The sequence below is a fragment of the Fukomys damarensis genome, unplaced genomic scaffold (genome assembly GCF_012274545.1).
Source record: "Fukomys damarensis isolate Sample0158 unplaced genomic scaffold, DMR_v1.0_HiC HiC_scaffold_17, whole genome shotgun sequence".
Taxonomy (NCBI): domain Eukaryota; kingdom Metazoa; phylum Chordata; class Mammalia; order Rodentia; family Bathyergidae; genus Fukomys; species Fukomys damarensis.
In genome coordinates this window covers 45,576,427-45,591,126 of record NW_022900929.1, presented here as the reverse complement: position 1 = coordinate 45,591,126, position 14,700 = coordinate 45,576,427, and the positions used below count along the sequence as shown (strand labels likewise).

The following is a 14,700-nucleotide window of genomic DNA, read 5'->3' as shown; positions in this document are numbered from 1 at the left end:
TTATGTTCTTTGTAGGTGCTGGGTGAAAGGCTAGTTCTGTAAAATAAAATTTAATGGTCTGATCTAGGATGAATATATTGCAAATTATCTGAAATTCAAAGCTAGAAACTCTTAACTATGTAAACACTGATTTATTGTTCTGTTTGTTCTTGTTCTTGTTCTTGTTGTTTGATACCAGTAAAACTGAGTATATTAAAGAAAACTCAACTAAAAATATATTCATAGGGGTGCTGATGTAGGAATAGATATCGAGATCGCTGGGGTAGGTTTACAGGGAAGAGAGCGTGCAGGACCCCTTGCAGCGGGCGGTGTGAAGCCTCTGCTTCTTCGCTGTGGCTGCCGCAAAGGAACGCGGGGTTGGGTGGAACCCAGGAGTGAGGAAAAGGGAAGGGGTGGAGGAGAGGGATCAGGGAAGGGGGGCTATCGCGAGGGTTGGAGTTTTGGCAAGAGTTTGTGAAAGATGGCGCCTGTTATGACAGATCATTAGAATTATAAGACTATCATTCAAATGGAAGTATTACAGTTCTTCAGAACCATTATGATCTCGAAAGAAAAGGAGAGTGATACAGATACCGGCTGAGGTGCTTTGAGGTGCGTCGAAGTGTTCCAAACTGTGACTTACCTTAAGTAAGTCTTGAAGTACCATGGCGTGGATTAAAAGGAAATTTGGAGCGAACTCCGCCTAAAGAACTCACTAGGGAAGCTATGGGAAATTATTTAAAAGACTGGGGATCGAACCGTACATATTCTTCATGCAAAAGTTGCACAGAAGTCATACGGAAATGAAAAAAGGTGTTTTTGCCCTCCACCTTGTGTATATCGTATGGGCAGTGGATGGAAGAATAAAAAAGAACAAATGGAACGCGATGGTCATTCTGAGCAAGTCTTAACCATCTTCATTTATTGGAATAAGAAATAGTGACCAAGAAATGCAGCAGCTGAATTTGGAAGGAAACAACTATTGCACAGCCAAGACATTGTACATATCTGATTCAGACAAGAGAAAACATTTCATGTTGTCTGTAAAGATGTTCTGTGGCACCAGTGATGACGTTGTGTATTTCTCACCAAGCAGATAAAAGTTATCTCCAAACCTTCCAAAAAGCAGCAGTCATTGAAAAATGCTGACTTATGCATTGCCTCAGGAATAAAGGTGGCTTTGTTTAATCCACTTCAATCCCAGACAGTACCAGATACTTGCATGTAGAAGGAGGTGATTTCCTTGCCAGTTCACAGCAGTGGGGAGCATTTTATGTTCATCTCTTGGATGATGATGAATCAGAAGGAGAATTCACAGTCCGAGATGGTTACATCCATTATGGACAGTCAAACTTGTGTGTTCAGTTACTGGGATGGCACTCCCAAGATTGATAATTAGGAAAGTTGATAAGCAGACAGCATTATTGGATGCAGACCATCTTCTGTCACAACTACACAAATGTGCATTTTAAGGGCGGGGCTTGGGGAAGGGACACCCCCGCTCAGAGCTTCTCTGGTGTGAAAAACTAAAAGTGTAAATAAGGTTCAAATGGTATAATTGATAGTGTGAAATAGGAAGAAAAGGGCTAAAGGAGAAGTTGGAAGGAGAGGGGGAAAAGAGATAAGGTAAATGAAATAATGTGGAAAAATGGAAAAATGGAAACAAAGCCTTTGTAAACAGGGAAGGATGAAGGATTGAAGAGAGAGCAGGGCTATGAGGAAAAAACAAGAACCAAGATACATCATGTAAAGGTACAAGATCCCAATGATAAATGTAATTGTATTGTTTGCTTTAAATGTACCAATAAACTTAATGGGAAAAAAGAAAAGAAAATGTGTTTTTTTATTGAGTTTATTGGTACAATCTAGGTCTACAATACAGTTACATTCATTACTGGGATCCTGTACCTTCACATGACAGGTCTTGGCTCTCATTTTTTCCCTTTGTCCCTGCCCTCCCAAAAATGTACCTCCCAAAAATGTTTTTTTATAAAATGGAGTACTACTCAGTCATAAAGAATGCAAAACTATAGAAATTTATAGCTAAATGGATGCACATTGAGACAGCACTCTTAAGTGAAATAAATAGGACACACATGTGTAAATACCAAATAGTTTCTCTGGTGTGAATAACTGAAAGTGTAAATAAGGATCAAAATGTATAATAGATGATGTGAAATAGGTTGAAAAGGGGCAAAGGGGAAGGGGATGTGGGAAGGGTAGGGCAATGGAAAGAAGGAAATGGAATTAGTATGAGAAAATGAAAAAGTGGAAACAAAGTCTTTGTAAATAGGGAAGGGTGGAGGTGTTGAAGGGAGGGCAGGGGAATGGGGAAAAATGAGAACCAAGATATGTAAAGGTACAAATTTCCAATGATAAATGTCTTCATATTGTATACCTAAAATGTACCAATGTACACTCTTTTGTCATATTGATGAGTTGCAGCTGCTGTTGCAGAAGGTGGTAGAGGACTTTTTTTATAAAGTCTTTTAAGCAATTTTGGCTTTACATTTCTTAGCTCTTCATAATCTTCTACCAGATCCCTGGCACTGAAACAAACAAACAACAACAATGACTAAGAAGGAATAATCATTAGAAGTAAAAGATCTGTAAGCAATGCCTCTTCGATGACAATAACCATGTCTGTAATCTGTATGGTGACATTCTTCAAAGGCCTCTGAGACAATAAAGTACATATACCATCCCTTCACTCCTAAATTTTTGCTCCAGAATCCTTCTCACCAGAAAAATTGCACTCTCTGTGTGCTGGAAAATGATGTACATTAAGTATGACAATGTACAAGACAAAAGATAACCTCTAACACTGCAATATTTCAGTTCATGAACACTTCTGACTGCAATTTGGTTCACAAACAAAAGCATTCAGCAAAATTTTGCTTCTATTCGCAAATTCTGCATCAGGTGACAAACATAACCAGGGCCATCTTTCCCACACAAACACAAATGCAACCATCTTCCCCAAACTCATAGAACAAGTTAACTTCATAAACTGAGGTACTACTGTATTTGGAAAGGCACCAAGTTACCTCCAATTAAATCCAAGGATTCTTCTTTGTCATCCTGTATTCTCATAACACTGGCCACCATTTGCCTCTCCATTTCTAACTCCTCTTCTGTAAAACTGCCCTGAAAGATTTGTGGGAAGCTAGGTTCCCTTCCTCCATCAATCTACTCAAAAGACTGTCATCTCAATAGTTTTCATTCACCAGACCCCGGACACAGCCTATCTCAAGTACTATCTTGCTGATAAGGCGGCTCACTGAAAAATTAGGGAGGGTGGGAGGTCTCCATGGTTTCTAGTAATAAGTGAACTATTGTGGAGAATACCATTGTGTTTATGTCATCTTACCCACCTGCCAAGAAAAAAATGACTGAAATTTGGTTTATCTTCTCATTTAATGGGTGTAGACAAACAACGCTCTCTATTCCTTCTGCCTTGCTTATGTTACTTTCTTTCTTTAAGAAACTATTATTTCTTGGGTTGAAACTTCGCTAAGAAATCACCAGCTCATCAGAGATATTAAGCATTTGCACTTTCATATGCTCTACCCATGTCTCTAAATACACTATTTCTCTGGATGACCTAGACAAGGTCAGGGAGATAGACTTCGTTGCAAAGGTAAACACAGAAACCATTTCATTCATCTTCGAGTTTTATGGTTTATAAGCGACAAATTTCAGGTGAGGTTAAGGAACTCTGGTGACAGACTTTTCTCCTTTTCTCCACCAAAGTATCTTGTGTGAGACACATTTACTTTTTGTTCTGCTGTGTCCTTTGAATTGATCTGTATGACTTTTCCACCATAACAGTGCTTGGGGTGTGTGGTGAGTAGAAACAAAAGTAGACGAGTTCCTGGTCCCTAAACCAGGAGAGTCTCCCAGGTAGACTCTCAGCAACCTCTGGCCCCTTGTTGCTGTTTAGTTTGTGCTCGGCTCCCCCTGCAGTTCCTGCCACCGTGTCACTCAGAGCATAGTAGTACACAGCTGAGTCTGACTGTTGCACTGAGGCTTTCTCCAAGTGGAAGGAGCTCGTTTCTTTAGCATACGTGGCTTCAAAACCTTTGTGGCTTCCCTTTAGCCTTTGAGACTCTAAAGAGGAGCTGTGGGCGATCGCCAGGGTATTGGAAATACCAGAATAAGGAAGGATATTGTAGGCTTTCATAGGAACAGTTCACAGTCAGGGAAGTCCCTTCAGAAAGTGTCACTTGGCCTTTTGTCTGGATCACCAATCTTCCATTGTTTCTTCCTTAAAACAAAAAAATAATATCAACTCAGTGAAGCTTACCTTGGTCATGTTCTGGCTTCTGCCTCTTAGAGAAAATTGCAGTTAAAAATTGCATCAAGGATGGGCCAGGGATTTAGCTCAGTGGTTTGGTGGCCTGCCTCGCAAGCTCAAGGACCCGAGTTCAATCCCCGGTACCAAAAAACAAAAACAAAAATTGCATCAACGCCATGGTACAGATGCTACTCTTCATGAGCTATTTTACTCAGCAAACATTAAGAACAGTATAGTTACTGGTCCTGAAAAACAATTCATTTTCACACCCTCTGGAGCCCTTGAATCTGGACTTCTTATTGTAAGGAAAGGTTAAAGTCAGAGTGAGAGATGAATGTGAGCTTGGAAGTAAAACAGGAAATATGTTTGTGTTAGGAAGAAATCATAAGAAATCTAAACAAAGAATATGCAATACTCCATATGAGTATATTTATAAGGATGACAATAAATCTGGATAATATCAAAGAGTATATGGTATATCATACAGCAGAATGAACCTTTTTTCTGCTTTTATTAACTTCTGGGAATACGTGATTATAGCTTCAAACAAAGTTTTAGAGACGTGCTTAAATGCACAAGTATTCAATGACTATTTTTAAATGCATCATAATTCACACAGCTCATCCTACCTTTGCCTCAATCATATATGTGCTTCTTGTGAGGACAGAATTAAAGTTTTCAAATACTTCTGCTCTTCTTTTTACTCCTCTTCCTTTAAATCTAGCTAAATGCAGACGGCAAAACTCACACCAAGACACCAGTCTGTCTTGAAATTTCCTCCACCAGGTTAATTAGGCCACCACCTTTTAATCTCAACCTTACACAAAACTTTAGGGCATGGACAAAATACAGACACATTCCTAGGTAAAATTAAGCACACATGCCCTCTATTCATTTCTCTATTAATAGAGTTCTCATTCCAATCTGAAACCTCACAAAACTAAGTTTTACTCTCCACATTCCTGTCTGCATCCTGGTTTTTTGAGCATCAGCCAGAATCTCCTTCCAGGTTTTGGATAGAACATTTTAGGTTTTCTCCGCTCTTCTTCTTCGTATTTTTCCAACTTCTCTAACAAACCAATTCCAAATACATAAAACACATGGTCAGGTATGGTTTCATCAGTGACCCTACTCCTGGTATCAGTTTTCCACATACACCACTTAAAGAAGAAAATAATTTATTTATGGCTCACAGTTTCAGAGGCTTCAGTCCATGGTCATGTGGTTCCAACATAGAAACATCATGGCAGAAGGGCGTGGAAGAAGAAAGCTGCCCAACTGGTGGCATCCTGGAAGTAGAGAGCAGGAGAAGAACTAAGAAAATGGAGCCTGGAACAAGATATAGTACCTACAGTCATAGCCCAACAACCCACATGCCGTAACTGGCCCCATGTTCCAGTAATCTACTAAGCTGTGAATTCATCAATGTGCTAACCTAGCAGTCCCTAAACTTTTTGGCACCAGGAACTGCTTTCATGGAAGACAATTTTTTCATGGACCAGTGGAGGATGATTCAAATGCATTACATTTACTGTGCACTTTATATCTAATATTACTATTTTGGAAAAATAATGAAATAATTTCACCATGGCACCATAAGAGCCCTGAGCTTATTTTCCTGTAACTAGATGGGTCCATCTAGGGGTTATGAGAGACAATGGCACCCAGAGTGTATTACTTCTGTTCAATCTACCCTGTAATTTTATTTTGGTTACTGTCACAGCAGAATAACCCCGCTTCAAAAAGATAGGATGCTGTAAATGGAAACAGGCTTTTCAGTGCTTCTGTGGTGATCATAGGTTATTTCACCTTGACTTTAATCCAGAATCTATAGATATTTGAAGCTGTCTCAAGCACACTTATTGCCACCATCATTCCCAACCTCAGGCAGGTGATCCACTTCAAGGATAGATAAAGTCAATTCACCTGACTTGTATACAAATGGGTCGCAGGCCCATTCCTTACCAGTTTGAGGGTCTTTTGTGGTTAGAAAGAGATATTCAAATTCTTTTGAAAACCAAGAAAGGTGATCTTGCACCAGATGGGAGAAAGTCCCTGGCTTACTCTTATTCAAAATCTCTATTAATGTTGGAAATATGTCAAAAATCCTGATGTTCATTTATTGCCCCATTATGGCTTGTGTCTAGATGTCCCTCAAACCCTCATATAGTCATAGGTATCTGGGACAAGATATAGTACCTACAGTCATAGCCCAACAACCCACATGCCATAACTGGCCCCATGTCCCAGTAATCTACTAAGCTGTGAATTCATCAATATGCTAACCTAGCAGTCCCTAAACTTTTCGGCACCAGGAACTGCTTTCATGGAAGACAATTTTTTCATGGACCAGTGGAGGATGATTCAAGTGCATTACATTGACTGTGCACTTTATATCTAATATTACTATTTTGGAATATATAATGAAATAATTTCACCATGGCACATTAAGAGCCCTGAGCTTATTTTCTTGTAACTAGATGGGTCCATCTAGGGGTTATGAGAGACAATGGCACCCAGAGTGTATTATTTCTGTTCAATCTACCCTGTAATTTTATTTTGGTTACTGTCACAGCAGAATAACCCCGCTTCAAAAAGATAGGATGCTGTAAATGGAAACAGGCTTTTCAGTGCTTCTGTGGTGATCATAGGTTATTTCACCTTGACTTTAATCCAGAATCTATAGATATTTGAAGCTGTCTCAAGCACACTTATTGCCACCATCATTCCCAACCTCAGGCAGGTGATCCACTTCAAGGATAGATAAAGTCAATTCACCTGACTTGTATACAAATGGGTCGCAGGCCCATTCCTTACCAGTTTGAGGGTCTTTTGTGGTTAGAAAGAGATATTCAAATTCTTTTGAAAACCAAGAAAGGTGATCTTGCACCAGATGGGAGAAAGTCCCTGGCTTACTCTTATTCAAAATCTCTATTAATGTTGGAAATATGTCAAAAATCCTGATGTTCATTTATTGCCCACCACCTTGACTTTAATCCAGAATCTATAGAAATTTGAAGCTGTCTCAAGCACACTTATGGCCACCATCATTCCCAACCTCAGGCAGGTGATCCACTTCAAGGATAGATAAAGTCAATTCACCTGACTTGTATACAAATGGGTCGCAGGCCCATTCCTTACCAGTTTGAGGGTCTTTTGTGGTTAGAAAGAGATATTCAAATTCTTTTGAAAGCCAAGAAAGGTGATCTTGCACCAGATGGGAGAAAGTCCCTGGCTTACTCTTATTCAAAATCTCTATTAATGTTGGAAATATGTCAAAAATCCTGATGTTCATTTATTGCCCCATTATGGCTTGTGTCTAGATGTCCCTCAAACCCTCATATAGTCATAGGTGGGGCTTTTTCCAAAGTGGCAGGATCTAGAGTGTGTGATGCTGGACTTGATTTATGAGACAATGCTAAGATCAAGGGCACTAGGATTAAGGGTGTGAGTGCTATCTGCCCTGAGTATCCTGGATAAGATATAAGGGCAGAAAGAGCTGGTCATCTCTTGCTTGCTTTTCTACTAGCCAAGAAAGGTGATCTTGCACCAGATGGGAGAAAGTCCCTGGCTTAGTCTTATTCAAAATCTCTATTAATGTTGGAAATATGTCAAAAATCCTGATGTTCATTTATTGCCCCATTATGGCTTGTGTCTAGATGTCCCTCAAACCCTCATATAGTCATAGGTGGGGCTTTTTCCAAAGTGGCAGGATCTAGAGTGTGTGATGCTGGACTTGATTTATGAGGCAATGCTAAGATCAAGGGCACTAGGATTAAGGGTGTGAGTGCTATCTGCTCTGAGTATCCTGGATAAGATATAAGGGCAGAAAGAGCTGGTCATCTCTTGCTTGCTTTTCTACTTCCTGCCTGCCATGAACTGTTTCTCCTCTGCAATGCCTGATTGTAAATTTTTAAAACATGTAACACAGAGATCACACGTTGTTTGGAAATATACATATATTAGAAATATAAAGACATGAAGTTGAGAATCAAAGTTCATAAGTTTGTTTTGTGTAAGGATGGATAGGAAAGACTGGGGAAAAAAGGAGATGATAAATTCATTTGTGTACTGTTTATTTTTAAAACTTGAAATTTTATGCTTGAATATAACAATATTTATTACCTTAAAGAAATATTACACAAAGTTTATTAATGCTAAAATTTGTTCATATGGCAAATATAATTGTATCTAAAATCTTGGAGTTTTCTACTTTCTCCTTAACTTACTTAAATACTATATAAATTTTACACATTTATAAAATAGTCATATAAATAAAATTGCTTACATATGTCAAGCTGGGTTGTTGCACTGAGGATGGAAAATGCCTTCCCAGGGGTGTGAGGTACCTGGTAGAAAGTATGTTCCTCAATACTAAGCTTCAGTTGGGATTATAAATAAATTAGCATTTCCCCTTCTCAGTGGTATAAAGTGCCACTTGCAGTCATCTGGAACATAGAACTGAGCTTCCTTTCTGTCTGATGGGTATAATCAGTCTCTCAGGGACATCAGAAAATGAAAACTGAATAACACATTAAATAAGCACAAATTTCTCATGACTGTTTTAAATTCTTACACCATTTCCAGAAATTATTCAGTTGCTTGTTGCACAAATAGCCATACCAATATGACGATAAATAATGCTGCTTCACGTTGGTGTCCCATTTGGCTAAGGTAAACCACCGGAAACATCTACTACTCTCCATATTTTTTACTTCCTGTAACTTCAACCTCTTACCCATGACAGCATTAGTGATTACAACAAATAAACCAAGCCCTCTTCTCCCCCCCATCCTCCTCCTCCTCTTGATTTTCCTTCAAAGACCTCATTAATCTCCAAACTTCAGGAATTTAATGTTATAATCTCTTCTTTTTATACTTTTTTCCTCTTGGCCAAGGCAAAGTCACACTTCTATCACATAACCTTTGATTTTTTTTAATTACCACTGCAGATTCTTACACAGCATCCTTTCAGAGGCCAAATATTGCTAAGTTTTGTACTTAATTAATTATAGCAATGTTAAATATATATTATTCAAATATCTATTACATTCTAAAAATATACATCTAGTATATTCCAATAACAATTGTAATATTCCACTTATGAAATCATATAAACACTGAATGAAAGTAAAAAAGAAAATAATGATATTTGGGAGGAATTATCAGAAGTTACTATTTTACCAATTTTGAAAATTTCTGATATGGATTTACAGCCTTTAATATATCCAGAAAAAGCATCAATTTTTATCATCAGGAAAAATTAAATAAGTTTTTCTATGAGTAAATGTAGTTAGCATTTAGATTTAGCACACTTTCTCTTAGTTGTCCTTTTAAAATACAAAGGGTTTGCCAGGCATGGTGGCACATGCCTGTAATCCCAGAACTTGGGAGGCTGAGGCAGTAGGATCACTGTGAGCTCAAGACCAGCCTGGGCTACATAGTGAGTTCCAGGTCAGTCTCAACTACATAGTGAGACCCTGTCTCAAAAAATAATAATAATAATAAATAAAATATAAAGGGTTTTAGTTATTCACTGCTCTTCACTGTTTCTAATAAATCACTGATGTCTACATGAACATGTTTTTGTGTTAACATTCACCATCACAATCCATGTGTCTCCTAAATGGGGCACCTGAAAATGAGAAAATAACCAGCACAAAGTGGAGCCAGGAAAGATTTCAGAAAAACTGTTTCAAACTTACCAATCAGAAAGTCCAATACCCATTCATGATTTTAAAAAACCCCTACAGAAAATTGGAATAGAAGGTCTTTATCTCAACCAGATAAAAGCCATGTCTGACAAAGCAACAGCCAACATCACACTAAATGGTCAAAAACCAAAAGCTCTCACTCTAAAATCAGGAACAAGACATACATGTCCACTATCACCACTCTTATACAGTATAGCTCTGGAAACATTAGTTAGAGCAATTAGACAAGAGAAAGAAATAAAAGGAATAAGGGAAAGAAAGAAAAAAAGATAAATTATCATTATTTGCTGATGACAGGATACTCTACATAGAAGACCTCATAGAAGCTAGTTTTAAGAAGAAACTCAAAACTCCACCAAAAGATTTCTAGATCCAGTAACCAAATTCAGCTGGATACAAAAATTGTAGCTGGATACAAAGCCAACACTCAAAAATCAATACCATTCCTGCATACAAGTAGCAAACTCACTGTCATGGTTTGAGTCTAGGTTTACTTCCAAAGCCTCATATAGTCAGAGGCAATTTCAGGGGGCGCTGGATCTGGAGTGTGATGATGGGATTGATTCATGGTACAGTGCTAGGCTCAAGGGCACTAGGATGAAGGGTGTGAGTGCCACCTGCCCTAAGTAGTCTAAATAGGATGCAAGGGGCAGAAAGATGCTGTTAATCCTCTTGTTGCTTTTGTTACCATGTGGGTGCCATGAACTGTTTTGCCTGTGCGATGGCCCCTCTGCCATGTGTCACCCTGCCTTGGAGCCAGCTGATTATGGGCTGAAGCCTCTACAAACTGGGAGCTAAATAAACCTTCCCTACGTGAACTTTTGAGTGACAGGTATTTTTGTCTAAGCAAGAAGAGAAAAAGTAAACTAAAACACCCACTGAGAGAGAAATTAGGGAAACCACCACTTCACAATAGCATAAAAAAAATGAAATACTTAGGAATCAATCTAACAAAGGAAAACTATAATACTCGGAAAAAGGAGATCAAAGAGGATATCTCTATCAGAAAATGGAAAGATAGCCCTTGTTATTAGGTAGGAAGAACCAATATAGTGAAAATGGCCATTCTTCCAAAATTGTTATACATATTTAATGCAATTCCTATAAAAATACCAATAGTAAATGGAATTAATATGAGAAAATGAAAAAAAACGGAAACAAAATCTTTGTAAATAGGGGATGGGGGGTCAAAGGGAGGGCAGGGAAATGGGGAAAAATATAAAAACCAAGATAGATTATGTAAAGACACAAATTCCCAATGATAAATGTCATTATATTGTATATCTAAAATGTACCAATAAAATTAATTTTTAAAAATACCAATAATATACCTCACAGAACTAGAAAAAGCCTGAAATTCATTTGGAACCAGAAGAGACCCAGAATAGCAAAAGCAATTCTGGGCAACAAAGGCAAGGCAGGGGGCATCACAATGCCTGGTTTGAAATTATACTACAAAGCTACCATGACAAAAATAGAATGGTACTGGCAAAAAGAAAAGAAAAACAGAACCAAGGATCAGTGGAACAGTTAAGAAGATGCAAAAAGAATTCCAAACACATTCAGTCAACTTATCTTTGACAAAGGGGCCAAACATCTTCATTGGAAAAAAGTTGGCCTCTTTAATAAATGGTGCTGGATACGTTTAAGTACTGAAATGTTTCTCTTGTACAAGAAACCAAAAATGTAAATAAGGACCAAAATGTATAACAGATATTGGGAAATGAAAATAAAAGGCTCAAATTGGAAGGAGAGGGGGAATAGAAGGAAGGGAAAGGGAAAAAAGAGAACAGAAGGATGGGAAGAGGGATGAACAGAGGTGTAGGGAGTGGGGCAATAAAGAAGAATCAAGGTATATCAGGTGCAGGTACAAATTCCCTATGAAGAATGTGATTACTATGCATATCTAAAATGTGCTGATAAAACTAACAATGAATGAAAAATAAATAAATAAATAAATGGTGCTGGAAAAACCGACTTTCCACATGCTAAAGATTAAAGCTAGACCCATATCTCTCACCATGCACTCAACTAAAACTGACATGGATTGCAGATCTAAACATTAAAACAGAAACACTATATCTGCTGGGAGATAGAATAGGTAGACCTCTCAAAGACATTGGTACAGGCAAAGACCTTATGAACAAAACCCCAATTGCACAGGAAACATTACAAAGAATGGACTGGAATCTTATCTTATTAAAAAGCTTTTGCACAGTAAAAAATAATTAGCAACAGAGTAAAGACACACCTCACAGTCTGGGAGAAAGAATTTGCCAGCCGTTGTACTATCTACAATGTATAAAGAACTCAAAAAAATCAGACTCCCCTCAAATTTAAGGATTCAATCCAAAAATAGGCATCTGAAATGAATAAATGCTTCTCTATTCAAATGCAAAAGTAGACATGGCAAATAAATATATGAAAAAATGTTAAATATCATTGGTCATTTGTTAGATGCCAGTTAAAACAATGCTGAAATTCCAGTATAGCTATTATCAAGAAATCGGCCAACAACAAATGTTATCAGGGCTACTCAAGAAAGTGGAGAACCCTCCTCCATTGGTGGGAGTGTAGACTGGTGCAACTGCTGTGGAAATCATAATGGAGGCCCCTCAACTAAGACTAGAGGTTCCAGTTGATCCAGTTATTCCCCTTCTTGGTATCTTCCTGAAAAAAAATTAAAAGCATCATACCACAGCAATATATGCTCACACATGTTTACAGCAACACAGTTTGTTTTAACTAAATCGTGGAAACAGCCTAAATGACCATTAACTGATGAACGGATGAAGAAGATGTGGTTTTTCTCTACAGTTGAGCACTACTCTGCCATAAAGAAGGATAACCCTAAGATATTTTAGGTGAATGGATGCAACGTTGAGATCATAGTCTTAAGTGAAATAAATAGGACACGCATGCTTAAATGTTGCATTGCTTCTCCGGTGTGAGAAACAGAAAGTGGAACAAGGGCCAAAGTGAAAAAGAGATATTGAGAAGTAGGAAGAAAATGTTCAAATGGGTAAGAGGAACAAGGAAGAGAGGAGGGGAAAAGAGGGCGGGAGGGAAGGAAAAGAAAAAGGGACAGAAAAGGAAATGGATGCAGAGCTTTTGTAAATAAAGAGGAGAAGCAGGGTTGAAGACGAGAGGGAGATGGGAAAAAAAGATCAAGTTTTATCAGTACAGGAACAAATTCTCTGTGAATGTGATCGTTAGGTATATCTAGAATGTAGCAATAAAATTAATGTAAAGGGCCGGGGATTTAGCTCAGTGGTTCTCCCCCTGACGTGCAAGCAGAAGGTCCCGAGTTCAAGCCCCGGTACCCCCCCAAAAAAATAATTTAAGGATAAATTACCAAGCGAAGAAGGCAGTAAACTTGCAAGGAGATAAGCCTAGAAAGGAGACTCACTTGTGTTCAGGATATTGGAAGACAAAATGATGAATGCAACGCAGACCTCCCCTGTGGCTCGCCACAGTCCTTCGTCCAAACACCGCAAGGGAATCGGCCACGCTGGCTAGCAGTCCCTGAACACTTCCCACTGTGGGACGGGAACACCATGGTTCCGCTGTGGCAGAACCCGAAGGCTCCCAGACGCAGTCATCCTCCCTGGCACCCCTGAATTTTGTTCAGCTCCCCCTGCAGCCCCAGGCACTGTGGTACTCAGAGCGCAGAAGTACTCAGCCGCGTCGCTCCAGCGCGCAGAGCGCTTTCTCAGGTGGAAGGAGGACTCGCTCTTGCTGTATTCGGCCTCAAAGCCTTTGATGCCTTGAACGCGGGTGTCTCCCGAATAGTACTTGAGCAGAGGATGGAGGCCCTGGCCCGGGTACTGGACGTACCAGAAGAGGAAAACGGCTCCGCCGTAGGAGAACGTGCACCTCAGCTCCACAGGGGCCCCTTCAGGGACAGTGACGCTGGCGTCGGCCTGGCTCACCGACTGGGCTCCGGCGTGTCCTGGAAAATCCGCATTACGTCAGTCGGTGTTCAAGAAAAGTATTTTTACTAAGATTTAAATCAGAAAACCGTGACTTCAGGGACCGTAAGACATTTTACTCACTCGGGGCAAAATGTAACCCCAGGACCGGAATGAGCACCAGGAGCATGGCCGAGCCGCTGTCCCGACAGGCAGAGAAATGGCTTGAGGACCGGGCCCTGGGAAGCGCGAGGTGCGAGCGGAGCCGGGCTAGACACCGCCTGCGTTTAGGCACACAAAACCTGCAGGGGGACGCTGGGTGCTCCTGCCTTCCGTTCCTCCTCACTTGTCCAACAGGCTCAGCGGGGGAGCTCCCGGCAGCCGCAGGGAGGAGAGGTCGCCGGAGGCTACGGATCGCCATAAAACACTGGGACTCTGGTTTGCACAACAGCGCCCTCTGCAGCCCGGATGCGGCGTCGACGCCCCAGTCTCCTCCGGGAACGTTCATCTGCGCTTTTCTTCTGTTTAGGGATGTAACAAAAGCTTTCATTGAACCTTTTTTTCTTCCGTAGTCAGTGCTGTGCCCACTCTGTAGCTGATTAGAGTCATCCTGTCTTGAACGAAAAATACTGAAGTAATTTACTTTTTTTTCTTTTTCGGAGTAATTTACTTTAGAAAAAAAATGATCACAAAACAGCCCTGTTAGATTTGGGAGTCCATCGCCTCCTGTCTATAAAAGCAGTGGACCCTTCTTTAGGCTGATTCCTTCAGACTGACTTCTCTCAGGTGAGCTTTAGAT

The 14,700-nt window shown here is 39.7% G+C and overlaps 1 protein-coding gene and 1 pseudogene across 3 annotated transcripts; one reads left to right on the top strand and one right to left on the bottom strand.

Moving 5' to 3' along the window:
* The first annotated feature begins 349 nt into the window (after window positions 1-349).
* On the top strand, window positions 350-1,451 carry LOC104871751 (annotated as a pseudogene).
* Window positions 1,452-5,490: 4,039 nt separating this feature from the next.
* LOC104871752 lies at window positions 5,491-14,452 on the bottom strand. 3 transcript variants are annotated; one of them, XM_033765065.1, is made up of 3 exons: window positions 14,046-14,452; window positions 13,400-13,942; window positions 5,491-5,565 (listed from the first exon to the last, which is right to left on the bottom strand). In XM_033765065.1, the coding sequence occupies exons 1-2, from the start codon at window positions 14,449-14,451 to the stop codon at window positions 13,506-13,508; spliced, it is 843 nt and encodes a 280-aa protein (XP_033620956.1). In that variant the 5' UTR covers window position 14,452; the 3' UTR covers window positions 5,491-5,565; window positions 13,400-13,505. The 3 variants fall into 3 exon arrangements, with proteins under 3 accessions (XP_033620956.1, XP_033620957.1, XP_033620958.1); XM_033765066.1 differs by having other exon boundaries at window positions 5,497-5,565; window positions 13,346-13,942; XM_033765067.1 differs by lacking the exon at window positions 5,491-5,565 and adding an exon at window positions 12,624-12,660 and having other exon boundaries at window positions 13,346-13,942.
* Between the last annotated feature and the right edge of the window lie 248 nt (window positions 14,453-14,700).